This window comes from Colossoma macropomum, unplaced genomic scaffold, assembly GCF_904425465.1.
Source record: "Colossoma macropomum unplaced genomic scaffold, Colossoma_macropomum, whole genome shotgun sequence".
Classification (NCBI taxonomy): Eukaryota; Metazoa; Chordata; class Actinopteri; order Characiformes; family Serrasalmidae; genus Colossoma; species Colossoma macropomum.
The window spans coordinates 11,979,467-11,997,709 of record NW_023494808.1 but is presented as its reverse complement, the minus strand read 5'-3'; the positions used below and the strand labels follow the sequence as shown (position 1 = coordinate 11,997,709).

Here is an 18,243-nt window from a genome sequence, read left to right as displayed (position 1 = left end):
ATATCCATCCATCAATCAGTCCTGTATACTTTCATTTGTCACTACATTTGTTCACCCATTTATCATCACATTTATCCATCCATCCATCCATAAATCCATCCATCCACCTATCTATCCATCCATTCTTCCATACTTTCATTTGTCCTACTTACTACCACACCCATCCATCCATCCATCCATCCATCCACCCAATCCTCTGTAACTTCATTTGTCATTCCATTTATCATCACATCAATCCATTCTTCTATACTTTCATTTGTCATTATATTTATCATCACTTCCATTCGTCCATCCATCTATTAATTCCTCCATACTTTCATTTGTTATTTCATTTGTGCTTCTACTTATTACCACATCCATCCATCCATCCATCCATCCATCCACTGCACAAACGTACCTGTCCCTAATCTCACCAGTGGGTTGGTCTGCAACAAGGTGGAAATGAGGTTCTGGGCGTCGCTAGGCAACGCTTCATCACCCTCTGGCCAGGCAATATCATCTACACACACACACACACACACACACACATACACACATACACACACACACACACCTGAGTGAGAAAGTTAGCACATACCCTGACTGGCGCAATCCCACACAGTCGCACCTCCACACTCATCAGTCGTTTAAAGATGGAGGAAAACTCTTGCTTTAGAGGAAATGATCCACACTGTTATTTTCTGTGAGATTCCTGAGTTGTTGTCACTGTTAGCAAAACTGCAGCTAAAGTTAGCACTGTTGTTGCTAGGTAGCATCAGTCTATTGCTAACGCTCATTAGCATTCAGGTCAAACCTCAGACATGTCTGGACAGAGGCTGTGATTCTGCTTAAACTGTGTGGAACAAAAGAGGATTTAAAGATGCCTCCACAAAACCAATGAGCTGCACTAATTCTGCAGCGTTAAAGTCAGCAAGACAACATTTTCTACATACAGTACGCATCACTTAGTTAACATCATATTTTACATATATAAGGTGATCTAAAACACATGTTAGTGTTCAGCCTCATCCGTCTGATTCCACACTCACCTGAGATCACCTGGCCAAACAGATCCTCAGGTGTGTCCCCAAAGAAAGGCACACAGCCCACGAGAAACTCGTAGAGGATGATGCCCATGGCCCACCAGTCCACAGGCTTACCGTAACCCTGCCGCAGGATCACCTCCGGGGCGATGTACTCAGGGGTGCCACATACCTGAGAGAGAGAACATCTGTTTTTATCTTCATGTATGCAGGTTATTTCTACATTGTCTGCTCAAAGATCCTATATCTCATTCTGTAAAGCGCCTGTAGGGGTCCAGTATATAGTATTTTTTCAGAGACTGCCATCCTTAATTTAAATCAAGTTACCAAAGTATTGAAATCTTATCACTTATTAAAACATATCACATCTTTAAAGGGCACATAATTTTTTATATATATTATTTGAGGGTTTCAGTTGCAACACAGGCTGTTTTTGCAGCTTTTTTCCATATACGGACTGTATGGAATCAGGTGTCAAAGGTACATTTTGATATTTTAACCATGTTTACATACCACAATAAACACCTATTTAAAAAAAGGCAAGGAAATTCAGCTTTTCGGAATATATACTCTATATGTTACATACTACATTTTACTTCTAGTTGTACTTTTTTACTCACTTGCTCTAAATATCATGTTTAGATGGTTTTATGCACCATAATCAAGTCATAATTCATGGTAACACGACCATATTCCAACCTCTTTTAATCCTTTAATCTTTCTGTTACTGTGCCTTTAAGACTGATATATGTAAATGATCTCTCTTCTGACTGGCTGTTTAAAAAAGCAGTCTGAGCTGAATAACTCCTTATAAATTCAGGGTGAGTGGGCAGAGCCAAACTGCTGTAGGCTGACTGGGTGTATATATCTAAAAAGTTTATTTTTTGTTTCCATATATAAACTGATGATACATCTTCATATACTAAATACTTTATATACTATACAAATTACTTTTTAAAAAAGCAACGAAAATTCAGTTTTCATTATCTGAGCCCTATAATACTGACTGCATTATAAAAAGATGGGGTGATACCTGACTCACACATAACATGTCAAGGTGTAAAAAGGCTCTGTGTAGCAGATTGTGAAGCTAATGCTTGCAGAAAGTGAAGAATGGTGTATTGTGAATCAAATCCAACTGCAAAATAGGCTATAAAATACCTTAAGCTTATGATGCAATACTGTACTTTTTACCTAAGCACCATAACACCTGTTAAAGAGCTGCTTCGTACCTGTTTGTCCAGGAACTCACGAGCGTCCTTCTCAATGTGGCCCTCGTACAGGTTTGTGGTGAGACTCATCAAACCCATCTTAGAGAGGCCGAAATCAGTCAGCTTAATGTGGCCCATTGACGTGATCAGCAGGCTGAGAACATAAATAAAACAAAGCTCTGTAGTGCATCAGCTGAGACGTGTCCGAATTTCACTTCTTTAGTTTTGTGCTGGAGCTACTAGGCTAACGTAGCTAACATGTAATGGAGGTCGCCTAAATCATCACACGCTTTTCGCAAATTGTGACAAGTTGTTAAGTAATCTACAATAGACTTGCTTATGTGGTTTTTGACACTGTGTGACACTCTGCTATAAAAATGTATTAGACATTCAGCTTCCACAATGCTAATTAAAGGGATACTAGCTTTCACTACTTGTTAAGATACATTCGCTCCAGTGCAAAACTAAAGATGTAACATCTAATATGTCTTGGCTGATTGGCTGCATTTGGGGTAAAGAGAAAAACTAAATTTAAAGCCCTTTAATTAACTGCACTAGACCTCCTTCCCAGTAGAGGGAGCTCTGTCGTCACTCACTTGTCTGGTTTGAGGTCCCGGTGTACGATTCCATAGTTATGGAGATACTCCAGAGCCAGTACAGTCTCGGCGAAGTACATACGAGCCATTTCCACAGGCAACGCCCCGATGTTCTTCAGCAGGGTGGCACAATCTCCCCCTAGTGGACAAAGCAAGATTTGGGCAATACTGATGCCTTTACCTGAAAACAGCAATAAAGACGCCACTTCTCTGTTCTCTTTTTAAAATGAACGTATTATGTTTTTTTAATTTAATTTTATTTTATTTTTGCTTTAAAGTGAAAGAGAATTAGAATCTTATTTATGCTAAATCTATCAGCCTCAACGATTTTGCATCATTGTCATGTTTTCATCCATCAGTGTTTTCTTACTACAACACCCAGCATGCTTTACACATCATACAACCTTTGGAAATCTCTACCAATTTCTAACAAATTTCTTTCAAATCGTGACTGCTAGCCTAGGCACTGATCCGTAAGGCAGGGGTCCCCAGCCTTTTCCACTTCAAGGCCCACCTATTTATCACTGGAAAGCATGAAGGCCCACGGGAAAACAAATCTCACAACAATGTTTGGGTGTGTGAGCTTGGAGTGTCCCTTTAAGTAGGGGGGCTGTTGGCTGATGCTAGTGCTGTGTTGGTCTGAACGTTGACCAGCAGCAGTGAGATCAGCTGTGATAATCTGTCTGACACGTGCAGCACAGCCACTTTTACATAAGCACCAATGTGTGACTGTACACACACTGAGGAGTCGTCATAACAGCCTACTGACACACACACACACACTCAGAGAGAGAGAGAGAGAGACAGAAAGAGACTGGAGAGAGAGAGAGAGAAAGCCAGGCAGAGAGACAGACAGAAGGACAGATGGACAGAGAGAGAGTTTATATATGGGGCATTGCTAGACTGAGTTTGTCTCCTTCAGGCTCGACTCTGAGAGCGGCAGCGTCAGCATTTCTGCACAGAACTGAAACTGAATACACCCAGCGTGACATCATTACCGAATCTGCTTCACCTCCAACAGAGCAGCTACCAGAAACATCTGCGTGTGTCTAATACACATATTTTCACTGTCAGAATAAAATCTAGCATTTCCATTTTCATCATTGTTTCATTTTTTTGAAAACGCCAGCTGCTGTTTACGCTGTGTTGTCATTTCAACAAAGAATGGTCCAATAGAAACGATCCAAAATGACTTGGAATAAAATCTTGTTGCATAAACTTCACATTAAAAGTTAAGAATGTCTGAGTTGTACAATGTATTGATGTCGGTGAATTTGCTCAATCTGAACTGATTGCATGGTGAGAAGACCTAAAAGTGGATATGTCAGTAGAGGAGTGGGAGGAGGGATGTATTAAGGCCCAGAAACACACAGTGAATACTCAGAATGAAATTGCTTCAGCGTAATTGGCTAATGTGAACTTATATTAGCCCAGACAAGCTGAATAAATTCAGTAATACTATTTCAGATACCTCTGTACAAAATGTGGAAAGGCCAGGGGACACTGTGGCATCAATGGGATCAGAGAAGATTAGAGAGTTCTTGTAATGAATTAAATATGATTGAAAACATGTTATATAAATCTTAACTGCAAGTCTACCATTGGAAAAAGATCACATATGTTATTAAGGGAAAGTATACAGTCAAAAGTATTTTTTTATTGACAATACTGACCTAACTATATATATATGTGTGTGTGTGTGTGTGTGTGTGTGTGTGTGTGTGTGTGTGTGTGTGTGAGTGTGTGTGTGTATATGTGTGTGTATATGGGACTTTGGGTCCTGATATAATATAAAAATACATCTCTGCGCACGTGTATGATTCTTACCCTCCACATACTCCATGACCATGCAGAGGTGTCTGCGTGTCTCGAATGAGCAGAACATGCTGACCACGAATGGATTCTCAGCGAAGGTCAGGATATCTCTCTCCACAAACGCCTGCTGGACCTGATTCCTCAGAATCAGGTTCTGCTTGTTGATCTTCTTCATTGCAAAACGCTGCCGCGTCTCTCTGTGCCGGACCAGATACACCGCCCTGCAGACAGACAGACAGAAAGAGAGCGACAAAGAGAGAGAGAGAGAGAGGGAGAGAGAGAGTCAAATGGAGGACTTTACCCTCCTCATCCTCCCATGTGTATACATGTTGAATTATCTCTGACTCGTAGCTCATTGAAGCAAGCAGAGAAATTCTGTTCATACTACATTTGTGTTTGTAGGTGGAAGAGGACGTATTTCATCAGGATCCGAATTTGTCACAAATCAGCCACAAACTCTCCCAGCAGCCGTGACTGTTTCGTTGTTAAACTGGAGTTTGGAGTTTGGAGACCAAACTTACCAAATGTCTTTATGGAGTGTCCACATACTTTTGGCCATACAGTGTTTGTTTACTGTGACTGTATGGCTGAACGTCAGCTTATCCGACTGGGCAAGTGAATTGAAATTTAGTGCTGTTTTTCTGACCTTTATTCGCCTCGATTCAACACTGGGCAGTAGTTAAAGTTGACCCTTGCGATTTATATTCTGTACTAACAGGTTTGAGTCTGAAATACTGCAGCTAAAAGGAAAGGAATATTGAAATGTTTCAGTCAGCATCAGCAGAAGCAGCAGTAATGTGTGTGTATAGTGTGTTTACCCATATGCTCCATTGCTAATGAGTTTGATTGTCTGAAAGTCTGATTCACAGGGTGGTTTCATGGCCTTCATTTTACCCTGAAAAACACAACAGCAGCAGAAAAAGCATAGAGCAAATTTTAGCATCACATCGCTCACTACAAGCTCTCCTCCACCAGCCCGTTAGATCACTTTCCTCTGTAATGATCCGGACAGACTGTTGAATTCGCAGGCAGTTGGACAGTCATTAATTAAAAAGGAAAAAAAGATGTGTCTGGGCTAAAAGATCTGAAGAGCTCTTATATAACACACTTTCAGGACAGCAGTGAGCACAGAGTTCTAGCAACACACACTGATGAACATGATATAAAGCCAGTAACTTGGAATCTAGATCAAATTAAATCTATTTCACACCCACCCACACCCACCCCCCCCCCACACACACACACACACACACCCACACATAGTATTCCATATGTTTTACATGTACAGAAGCATCTATATGTATCAATAATAATCTTTCTCTATCTACAGTGCTATATCTACCCTTCATTCACGCAATTTCCAGTCAAAACATGAAGTACCAGTTGTTCATTTTTCAAGTGATATTTCTGAGAAGATTAGATATAAAATAATCCACTTGCATAAGGTAGGAGAATGTCAGAGGAGGATAAGTGAAAAAACAGGAGTTTCCAAAACTGGAGTTGCTGAACAATGGACTGACCACCCCAGAGTCCAGACCTCAACATCACTGAATGTGTTTGGGATTATTTGGATGGTGAGAAGCAGAAAATGTTAAACTAACTTCTAAGACTGAACTTTGGAGGTGTGAAAAACATCCCTGCAGATTTCTCTGAAACACTGAAAGTGAGTCTCCTGGAAAGAATGGAAGCTGTAATAAAGGTAATAAAGAGTGGACACAATAAATACTTAAAAAAATTAGTTGTTGAGGCTCTTTAAATTTTCTGTTAAATATGTTTTTCTGATACTGAAAAAAGAGAAAAGCATACTTAATGGATGGGTGATACTTGACATACATACATATATATATATATATATATATATATATATATATATATGTGATACAGTTTGTATATATATATACAGTAAAATTAAAATTGTATATATATTCAGTAAAGTTAAAATTATGGTGATACGATTTTGTGAGACATTTTATTATTAGTAGTAGTATATATATATATGTATATATATATATACTAATAACAATAATAATAATAAAATGTCTCATATGTACTATATTGTCACAGTTGGGACAAAACCGTATCACTGTAATTTTAGCTATACTGTAGAAGGAAAACACTGTCTTAACTCTGAATGGGAGAACAAGACTGAACAAGACTTTTTCCAGGAGATTTGAAACCATTACTGTGAGTTCATTCATCATGAAATTTAAAGTCCCATATAAAAGTTTCCCATTCAGGATATGTTTATCTACAAACACACACACTTTTCTCACCTCAGCTGAGTCATCTGTCTCAGGTGTGTGTGGTCCCTCGCTGTCATAGCTGTCCAGATTCACCATTTCTATACGACAGGAAAAGAAATCACAGTCAGACACTGTTTACTCGACACAAACTGCCTCTGAATAAGTCTTGACTAACTCCGTTTGACAGCTTTTTAAGTGCATGTGGACATAAAACTACAGCACGTCAGTGAAATGAGTGCAATACGTGAAGCAAAAGCCGAACAAAGTGAACTTCACTGATATCTTTAACGTTCACGGTTTGATTTAACACACCACACAACTGCCTCAGTCACCAGGCAACACCCTTAGAGAAAGAGAGAGAGTGAGAGAGAGAGGTAGTGTTGTGAAGACTGGGCTAAATAAAGGCTGTGAATAGCACAACAAGAAACAACAGCAAACGAAATGATTAGAAAAAAAACACTGGAACTACTTCCAGGGCTTCAAACGAGTCAGTTTCTCAGTTAAGCTTAGTTCATGACTGCCTTTACTCATTTGAATGGCTCTAACTTTAGTTATGAATTACTGCCACTAAAGCCCTAGAAGCCTATCGCTACATACGTTGTCTATACTGTATTTATAGGTTTCTTAATTAATTATATAAGTAATTACATACTTTTTTTACACACACTTTGTTGATTTTCTAACTAAAAGTAAGTAAACAAAACACACCTTTGCACACTTTAATACACTATTACTGTTTACTGTTGAATTTTACATAACAAAACATCAAATATGGCCTGCGCAAAAGTTATGGCACATTTTATATTTTGTGTTTAATTATTTTCCCCAAATATGTTATATTCAGTAGGTAAACAGCAATTGTGCATTAAAATGAGCAGAAGTGAGTTCTCTGTGGAGAATGTGTTAAACTTTTGCATAGAATTGTACATAAAGTATTGACAGCTATTTCAGTGTCATCAACTGAAAAACATGGAAAAATGAAAAGGATTTTTTTTTTCCTCAAAACACGGAAACAGGGAGTGTATTCAAAACTATTTTATGTAATAACTTTCTAAGAGGGAGCTTTTAGAGGCATTAAACACCTCAGACATCCGGGACCGCAATACAGAAACTTCCTATCTTTTTCTCTTAAGATCTGACAGGTCAAGATAAGATTTTCACAAATTCTTCTTACAGAAGCAAATCTGATCTTAATTTGGGAATCTTGTATTACAGCATCTTATCACAAGAAAATCTTAACCTGCTCGATCGAGGTCGACAATCAACTGTCACGTCAGTTACCTAGCAACCGACCATATGCGCACAGCTGAAACGTAAACACATCATCAGGATAATTAAGTTAGCTAGCCAGACAGCTAACATTGGCTACCGTTACTGATGTAAAAAAGGTCAGACAGAACTAAAGAGCAATAAACTGGAAGTTAAGAATATTGTTTCAGTGCTTCCTGCTGTTCATCAGAGCATCGCCGCTCTGCAGTTTCAGTTTCAGTTTCCCAAATGCTTTAGCTGAGCGCGCTGATGTTATTCCTCCTAATAAACAGACACACGTTCAGCACTGTCTCCACATTATTCACCACCACCACTGTAATATTATATCTATATAACAAGTTTTCATCAACATTAACACCCAAAGGTAATAAGAGGGGACGGTGGAGATCGTGCCTGCAGTGTCTGGGATTTTTAAAATGCTGTAAGCAAGCTCATAAGTTAAAGCACCGCTTACAGTGTAAATAAATCTAACATCATTATACCAGTTACAGTGAACTATGCTGCCTTTCACTGCATAAACACTGCTTAAAACAGAAGGTAAGACCCTCTGGGGTTGGTCTCAAAGTTAAGACAGAATTTAGGAAATTTAGTCTAGTTAGGATGTTTCTGTAATATTGTTTTCATATCTGGAGTTAATGAGAAATTATGAACTTGAGAGCTGCTGTTCTGTAATAGCTTCTGTCCTAAACTCAGCCCTAACTGAAGTTGTCATGGTGAGTAAGCAGGTAAGATTTGAGACTTCAATTTCCGTTATATGGCTCCTGGTTTCTAGCAGCGCCACTATGAGCAATTCTGACTTGGTAAGTTTCTCTGGATCAGAGCATTTCACATCAAACCACTCTGAATGACTTAATTTACATCTTAATCATTTTGCAGATATTTTGAAAAATCAGTGGATTCTCTTTAAATCTCTCTGATTTTGGCAGGAATGGAAAAACACTGCTACTTCTAAAAGCTTCTGTATTCATTTATCAGTGCTTGCCAGTGTCTGCATGAATTACATGTCAACGTCTCTCATCTTTCTCCCTCTCTCTCTGTCTGTCTCTTGCTTGGTGTCCTCCTCTCTGTTATTTCTGTCTATTAGTCTGCACCCCCCCCCAACCCCCACGTTTACGTGTGTTCTCACCCTCTAGGGGGTCTCTGGTCAGGCCCAGCTGGCTGATAATATAGCGTGGAATGTCCGTCTTCATTAAGTGTCCCTCCTTGGCGTGGTCCTCCGCCGCCTCCAGCAGGTGATAAAACTCCTCTGGGTTAAACTCCTGAACAAAGAGGAACACCAAGACACAAAGACTGATGCTAGTGTTGTGGTACTCCAGTCCAGCCTCAGTCTCAACACCATAAATTTGTGGTCTTATCTCAGTCTCAGGGTGAGGTGGACTTGGAAATTGACCAAAAGACCATATTTTTGTATTAATTATTTTTTTATATTACTTTTTATATTATTATATGTTAATTATAATAAACACATAAAATATTTCCTATTATCAGTTGAACTAGGATACTGTTGGATGTCTCTCTGTGTGATATGTGAGTCTGTGTTGAGCTGCAAGTGAGCAATGAGGGGAGAAGGGGGGGTTGAGAACCCCCTGCTGTGAAAACAGTTCACACCTCTCTGCAAAGACAGCCGTGCCAAGAAAAAATGGACAGCACGCCTGCAGCTTTCCCGATATAAAAAACGTACAGCTTCCACAATAGAAAATAAAACCTTTTATAAATGCTCACTTGCTTAAGCACCTTTGAAGAAGAACATCCATCCAAAATATATGTAAAATAAATATAAATCCAAATATATGTCGAATTTGATTTTCTTGTAAATTTTTACTGCAAATTTCAGATGTTGAATATACTGTCTGGTAAAGAAAAACAGGTTATTCAAAAATTCAGGTCAAAAGCATCAATGCCAAGTCCCTCCCGCTGACCCACTGAGCTGCCCAGTGATTGGACAGGGTGGACTTTGATTAGCTCCTTCTAAGTACCCCATAAGTTTGCTCCTTCTAAGTACCCCATAAGTTTTCCCTAAATTTCTACTACCTGGATGTCCACAACCTGAATTTTTACTACCTGAATTTTCAAGGTCTACATATTTACTACAACAATAATGTAATCAATAATTGATAACACAATAAAAACATCAAATTAAGCGTTTTTTTTGTTTTTCAAGCATCTTATTTTCACTCAGACTTTTGTGGACGTTTAATATAACAAGCAATCTGCAATTATACAAAGATTTTTAATATTTCTCTGTGTAATTCTGCCATTTTAAACAGTAGAGGGTGTTAAAGTGAAGACTTCTCAGCGTATGTTCTTTGTGTGAACATGATGTTGTGATCACAGTCCGTTCCTGTTGCAGTGGGGGAATCACCAGGCAGCTGGGAGAGTGACAAGCCCACATCCCCTCAGAGACACAGATTAATAAACTCAGGATGGAGAATGAGCCAGCTCGGTGAAAAGACCACTGTTCTGTTTGAGAGATTCCCCAGCAGACCTCTCTTCAGGAGAAGGGTCAGGTTAACGGAAAGAATGGAGGCTTCACGCAGCACTCAAGTAGGTAATATTCTTGGCCTCTCTCTCTCTCTGGCTCCGTGACATTCTCGATCGCCCACCCGGAGGAAAACACAGAATACTGAATATATGTCACAGGTATCGGGACCTTTCGTATTTGATCACAGTCTCCATGTCCTCTCCTGTAGCTGTAGTAACCTATAGCAGAAACGTCTCTCATCCACTATATTCAACACCTGACCCTTTTTGACCTCATCAACTGGGTTGCCACAGCAACCACAGGATGTAAGCACGGTATGAGCGCCGAGTCTGGAGACGGGCAGCTGAGGCCACCAGTCAGAGCGCAGGATTGTGGTTCAGTCGTTTTTTATATGCTCTCAAAACAGATATGTTAAAAACTCTACACTGTGTCATTAACTAAATGTTTTTAAAGAGAGAACAGTATGATTCCAAAAATGTTGTGGGAAGATTTAATTTAATTAATTAAATGGGTTTAAGATTTAATTTTAATTAATTAAATGGTTGAGATGTGAACAAAGCTGTTCTATGTGGTTTGGTGTGAAATGCTCTGTTCTAGAGAAACCTGCCGAGTCAGAATTGTTCACAGTGGTGGTGATAGGAACCAGACGTCTGAAGAGTTTAATGCTTAAAGCTCCTGCACAGAAAGTTATTACACAAAATATTCATGAAAAATGTTCCACAATTTTACCATCATCAACACACAAAAACTTGTGTAGGTTCACTAGTGGATTTGGATAGTGAATCAAACGGCTATATTTCTGTTGTAAATATTGTGACCACTGCTTCCTATCACCACCACTGTAAAGAAACCAGAATCTGGAAGTTTCTCTACAACAGGGGTGCACAGCTCCGGTCCTGGAGGGCTGGTGTCCAGCTCAGTTTGCTAGTTCCCCTTTCTCAAACACACCCAATAAATCTGGCTATTAACAGATGAGTGTATTCAGGTGTGCTTGAGCAGGTAAGTCATCAAACTGTGCAGGACACTGGCCCTCTAAGACTGGTGTTGTGCACCACTGCTCTACCATAAACCATTTCATATCAAACCACTCTCAGTGGCTTAGTTCACATCTCAGTGACTGAATTACGCAACAATATTGATTATAATTTTTGAATGGACAGAAAGTGGGAAGTACAGTCATCTGAATACTCTTGGATAACTTTTGTGTTTCTTCTCCTTCTTTTATTTTCCCCTCTGCATCCTTAAGAGTAAAGTCGTTACTTTCTACCAGATGTTGGTAAATCTACTTGAATTCGCCTTTAAAGCCACTTGCATACGACATGAGATTCATATGTTTCTTATCAAAATGCTCATCGCTACTTTCCAAAACTTTCCAGCAACTTCAGCAGCTGTGAACTCTTTGCACACCATTTCACATGTGCCTTCGATGACGAGTGAATAAAGACTGAAGGGTTTCAAGCCCAAATCATGAACTTGTCCACCTCCATTTTATCCATCTCCTCCCCCAGCATGAGAGGCTGGATTGGACTGAATGCACTAGAGAAGGCAAATCATCAGATTCCTCTGCGCGGGGAAAGAGACCGAAGCTTAAACCCACATTAAAAAATGTTCTTCTGCAGGTTGCGTGCAATTACACATTACCACCAGATTAAATCTTACATAATGGAGCTTTAACAGTGTTTAAATACTATATCATGATCTTCTATTTCAAAAATGTGATACTGCAAATACTGCAACAATACAAAAACCTGATCATTTTGGTCACTGATATGATGAGAGTGTTTATCCAGAGCCACGTGTGCGTGTTTGTTTGGAGAGGACGTGTTCTCACCAAACACTCCAGCAGCCTGGCAGGACGAGAGATAATGATGAAGAGCTTCTTCACCAGCTCTGTCACAAAGGTCAGCTCTGAACTCTCAGAACGCTCGTGTGCCTGAGAGAGAGGAAGAGAGAGGAACAGAGAGACAGAAAGAGAAAAACAGATAGAGAAAGAGAAAGAGAGAGACAGGAACAGAGACAGAAAGAGAGATACAGACAGACAGAGAGAGAGAGAGAGAGAGAGAGAGAGAGAGAGAGAGAGAGAGAGAGAGGTTATTTTATTATTATTTGATGTTGTTATTATTTCCCCTCGACATTTTTTACACCTCGACTCCAAATTGCTATTCTTATTGTTCTTTTATATTTTTTCATTATGTTCTTCTTTTGATCCGTTTTTAATTTATTTTTATTTTTTAATCAGATGAAATTGAGGGTTTTCATACTTTTTAATGTTGTAAATGTGCCAATAAAGCTTTGAATTAAAGATTGAGGGTCAGACAGATGGAGATAGAGAGAGGGAGAGAGAGAAAGAAAAAGATGGGTAGTGGGGTAGATAGATAGATAGATAGATAGATAGATAGATAGATAGATAGAAACAGATAAGAGAAAGCAAGAGAGATAGAAACAGATAAAGAGAGAGACAGATAGAGACAGGGACAGACAGACAGACAGAGAAACAGACAGGTAGAGAAAGAGAGGGAGAGGAGGGGAAGAGAGAGAAACAGACAGATAGAGAGACAGATAGAGAGAGACAGACAGAGAGAGAGGGAGGAGAGTGGAGGGGAAAGAGAGAGAGAAAGAGAGAGACAAAGAAAGAGTCAGATAAGAGAAAGCAAGAGAGAGAGAGACAGATAGAGAGAGGGGGGAGTGGAGGGGAAAGAGAGAGAAAGAGAAAGAGAAAGAGAAAGAGAGATAGAAAAAGAAAGAGTCGGATAAGAGAAAGCAAGAGAGAGAGACAGATAGAGAGAGAGTGACAAATAGAGAAAGAGGGAGGGACAGAGAGAGATAGAGAGAGACAAATACAGAAAGAGAGAGAGTGAGAGTGACAAATATAAAAAGAGAGAGACTTAGAGAGTTAGAGACAAAGAGAGAGAGAAAGAGATAGAGAAAGAGAGACAGACAGAGAAAGAGGGAGAGAGAGATAGAGTGAGACAGATAGAGAAAGAGGGAGGGAGAGAGAGAGATAGAGAGAGACAAATACAGAAAGAGAGAGAGCAAGAGTGACAAATAGAAAAAGAGAGACTTAGAGAGTTAGAGACAAACAGAAAAAGAGAAAGAGAGAGAAAGACAGACAGAGAAAGAAGGAGAGAGAGAGACAAATACAGTAAGAGAGAGTGACAAATACAAAAAGAGAGAGATATAGAGTCAGAGACAGAGAGAGAGAGAGAGAGAGAGGATAAGAGGATGAGAGAGAGAGGATAAAGCTATGATACGGCGCTTGTCTTATAGGTCTTAAATTAGGCAGATTCTCTGAGTACTTTGTATCTACGACTCTTTGAACATGGTGCAAGTCACTCTGGAAAAGATCGTCAACTAAACGAACAAATGTAAAAATACATGTTACTAATAACACACTGGAGTCAGACCTTACAAACCGAACCCATTCGCTCACACTCACGTCATGCAGTAGTTTCTCCAGGTTCTCCTGCAGCTCGTAGAAGTAGACGGTGGTGATGAGGCCCTCGTGTGATTTGGTCAGGCAGTCTCGGGACAGCTCAATGATCTGATGGTGGATGAAGCTCAAGACCCCATCGGCCAGCGGCAGCACGTTCTCCGGAGAGTACAACTGGGCAAACTCCGCCAAACGCTCCTCCATCTGAGCCGTGGCCTACACACAACGTACAAACAAGCACATCACCTCTGTCAGAACAAAACCTGTATCTCTATGTTTGTCGACTTTCAGTTCTTCCCAGGATTTAAAAGCATCAACTGCTCTTTACTAAGCTGCGTTTAACATATTGGAAAAAAATAAAATGATATAATATAAATAACTATTGCACACTGTCAGAAACGAGTGTACTGTACAGATTTGTTCAAATAATGTAAGTGTATCCTCAAAGGTACGACAGTGGTCTTAAAGAGTACTGAGGGCACGCTACATTCACTTTATCAGGGGAGAGGGGTATATATTTACCTTTTCACAGCCTAACGTGCTAAAATAGAAAAACCCAAACTTTTGCATATAAAAATGGACAGAAGTATTTTGTATAGCTATAAATGGCAACAGCAGCCTGGATTTTGCCTGTTTGTCAGCGCATTTGTATTGATTTTTGCCGAACTGTCGCTTAAACAGCATCAAATGTATGTGCATATGTTCTTCTCTGACCTTTGGGAAGCGCTCCTTATACACATGGTTCATCATGACGATTTCATTGTCATAGCAGGAGGGTGAGCGACCAGGACTAGAGAGAGAGAGAGAGAGAGAGAGAGAGAGAGAGAGAGAGAGAGAGACAGACAAAGAGAGAAGAAAAGATGATTACTAAGTTCTGAAGCTGAAAGGCTGCATTCTGCTGGAGTTCAGACTGTTTGATGAGCACTGAATGATAATAGGGCAATCAGGATTGTGTGGGTCGGGGGTGGGGTCGTAGGTGGGGTTTCATACATTTTACCTCATCATCATGGCACTCCCTGCCAATAGACTGGAGAAGCTTCCAGAAAAACACTGCATATAGATACTTATATATATATATACATATGTATATATATATATACATATGTATATTCCTATTATGTAATCACATATACATAAGTATACTGAGAATGGTCCACCAACCAAAAAACAGCGTCCTGTGACCACAGATGAAGGACTAGTGGATGACTAACCCAAGCTATACAATCTCTGACTTTACATCTACAGGGTGGACCAACAAGGTAGGAGTGTCTAATAGAGTGGACAGTGAGTGGACACAGTATTTAAAAACTCCAGCAGCACTGCTGTGTATGACCAACACGTACCAGTACAACACACACTAACACACCACCACCATGTCAGTGTTACTGCAGTGCTGAAAATGATCCCCCACCCAAATAATACCTGCTCTGTGTTGGTCTAACAAAGTATGCAGGGAAACAGATGGACTATATTCTGTAATTGTAGAACTACAAAGTGAACCTGTAAGGTAAGTGGAGCTGATAAAATGGAAAATGAGTGTAAATAAAAGAAGGAGTACTTAATAAAGTGGTTGGTTGGTGTATGTAATGAATATGTATTATATGCACATACATATACATATACATATAGGACATATTATTACACATATATATGTACACATATATATGTACATATATATAGTACATATACATGTACACACACACATATTACCTGAGGCTGCGTGAGCGTGGCCGTATGTGTGGTGAGCGCCGGCCATCATCGTCGGTGATGCTCTCGGTGCTGCCAAAGTGTTTGGACAGGAAGTGCAACTCGTCCATGGTGGGCTGGAAGGGCAGCTGGTGCAGACGCTCCTGAGAGGAGCTTGATGACTGTGAGAATCCCAGCGTACCAGGAGAGAGAGAGAGAGAGAGAGAGAGAGAGAGAGAGAGAAGAGATCAGATCAGAATTCATCTGATTCAGCTGAGTCAGGGACCCAACCAATCCACAATATTTGTCCTGTTCCAGCGCACCTGAGCCAGGTAACCACAGAACAAAACCGTGGACTGAATGGACGTCCTTAAAGATTCTGTTTGAGAACAGTAGCGCAGATTTGGTAGAGAACACAAACACATTACTTCATTAACTGAATTAAAGCTGAGCAATCATTTAGCTAAAGTGACAGCACAGACCTTTTAACAGCAACACTGCTGTATGCCATAACTTTTTACTGTCACTGTACACTGACAAGTTTTACCATCGATGCTGATTATGCATAATAAGTTTAGATTAGAAGTCATAACACTCATTACATAAGGGTCACTTAATACACTTTGAAGTCACTAAAACTCTTATTTATCTTATTTATCCCTCCACAGATTCCATGTCAACAAACTACAGTTTTAGCAATACTAAATCTACTTTGTACATGACACAAGCAATTTGTCCAAAAAATGTTTACAAACAGATTATTTCACTCATAATTCACATCAGAATTCCAGCGGCACCACATTCATCTGTTCAAACAATAATATGCATGACTAAACACCATGGGACCATGCAGCCATCACACCATTCAGGAAGGAGACACGTTCTGTCTCCTAGAGAAATGCTCCAAAATTGCTTGGAATAAAATCTTACACTGTGAAAAATGAGAGGTCAGCTCAACTCAAAATGATGTAAAATGTAGTATGCAAAAATGTAGTATCTGATTACGCGACTTTTTTTGAGTTCACTCAACTTGAGGACACCCGAGTTCACACAACTCAAACTTCTTAGTTGAGTGAAAAATTCTCTACTGTTTCTAAGTCTTCATTTCAGGTAGATAAACAAAACCGTATCTGCATATTTTTACTCAGTTTCCCCACTAGCTGGTGCTCCTTCTACCATACACTTCTATCTGGCATATTCTCTTCTTCGGCTTCCGGATATGGACAGCTGTGGTATCACTGGGATTCAAACTCACAACCTCCTGATGTTGGGCTAAATTATTAGACAGCTGCACCACATGAAACAACGCCAGGCTTTAAACATAAAACAACAAATATTTTCTCCAGTGAATTAAACATTTGTAGACATAAAATCTGAGGTTCTTCATGTGTTCCTGAGTGGTGCAGTGGACTAAGCCATCACTCCAACTGGAGGTTGTGAGTTTGAGTCCCAGCGATGCCACAGCTGTCCATAAGTGTGATGGAAACAGTCATGGTGGGGAGTTGAGTATATAAAAAAACAAGTTCACTTTATTTACCTATCTGAGGTGCAGAGCTAAAAAATAAGAGAACTTTCGACTCAACTAAGAAGTTTGAGTTGTGTGAACTCAAGTTGAGTCAACTCAAGAAAAGCCATATAATCAGTTACTATATCATTCTGAGTTGAGCTGACCTCTCATTTTTAACAGTGCACATTAACAGTGAAAATGTTTTTGGCTTCTGTAAAGTTACTATTTTGAAGATACTTGTTTTCTTTGGACAGTGATGATATGCGGTGGAACATCTGTAGTACTGTTTAGGCTCTTACTCTCTGGTGCTGGAGAAAAGCAGAACACCTGAAAATGGCTGTCAGTGCTGGTTAAGACTGCAGGCCCAGTTTGCTCCTGTTTGCTATGATGCTAAACAGCTTTGACTTTCTTCAGCACACAGACCTCAGTCCAGATTCAATAATTCAATGTCTGAACATGTTCCCACAGGGGGGACAGCGTCCTCCACCAATAACACAGCACAGTGTCACTCTCTCTCTCTCTCTCTGTTCTAGCAGAGCCTCTGGCTAAAGCTAAAGCGCTAACAACTTAAACCTGTCATCTGTCTCAATCAGTGCCGTCGGTCTGCTCAGGCCAGATCAATAATCGCTTAACGTCACTGAGACGGAGAATCTGTATGTGGACGATGAGCTTTGTCTGTGCCTCCCCTTCTTTTTTCTCTCTAATATTCTCTCCATCCTGCCCCTCAGTGGCTGTCCTGTTATCCGTGCCCCACTCCTCTCCTCCCTTCATCCTTTCTTTCTGACATTCGCCTCACCGAGCCAGTCGTGCTGTAGCTAATCGTCCAGTTAATGGAGCGTGTAAGAGGAGGTTAGAGAGAGAGAGAGAGAGAGAGAGAGAGAGAGAGAAAGAGAAAGAGGGGAGAAAGGGACAGAGAATGAAAGAAGGAGAGAGAGATAAAAAGAGAATGAGAGAGAGAAGAGGGGACAGAGAATGAAAGAGA

General features: G+C 40.0%; 1 protein-coding gene across 1 annotated transcript in view; it reads right to left on the bottom strand.

Moving 5' to 3' along the window:
• Positions 1–18,243, bottom strand: part of mast1a (microtubule associated serine/threonine kinase 1a) — an 89,353-nt gene that overhangs the window by 23,678 nt on the left and 47,432 nt on the right. The window contains 12 exon segments of the mRNA XM_036557737.1: positions 398–499; positions 1,029–1,194; positions 2,255–2,387; positions 2,830–2,968; positions 4,657–4,865; positions 5,463–5,539; positions 6,918–6,985; positions 9,283–9,415; positions 12,470–12,571; positions 14,075–14,284; positions 14,783–14,858; positions 15,779–15,936. Coding sequence (XP_036413630.1) covers positions 398–499; positions 1,029–1,194; positions 2,255–2,387; positions 2,830–2,968; positions 4,657–4,865; positions 5,463–5,539; positions 6,918–6,985; positions 9,283–9,415; positions 12,470–12,571; positions 14,075–14,284; positions 14,783–14,858; positions 15,779–15,936 — 1,573 coding nt within the window.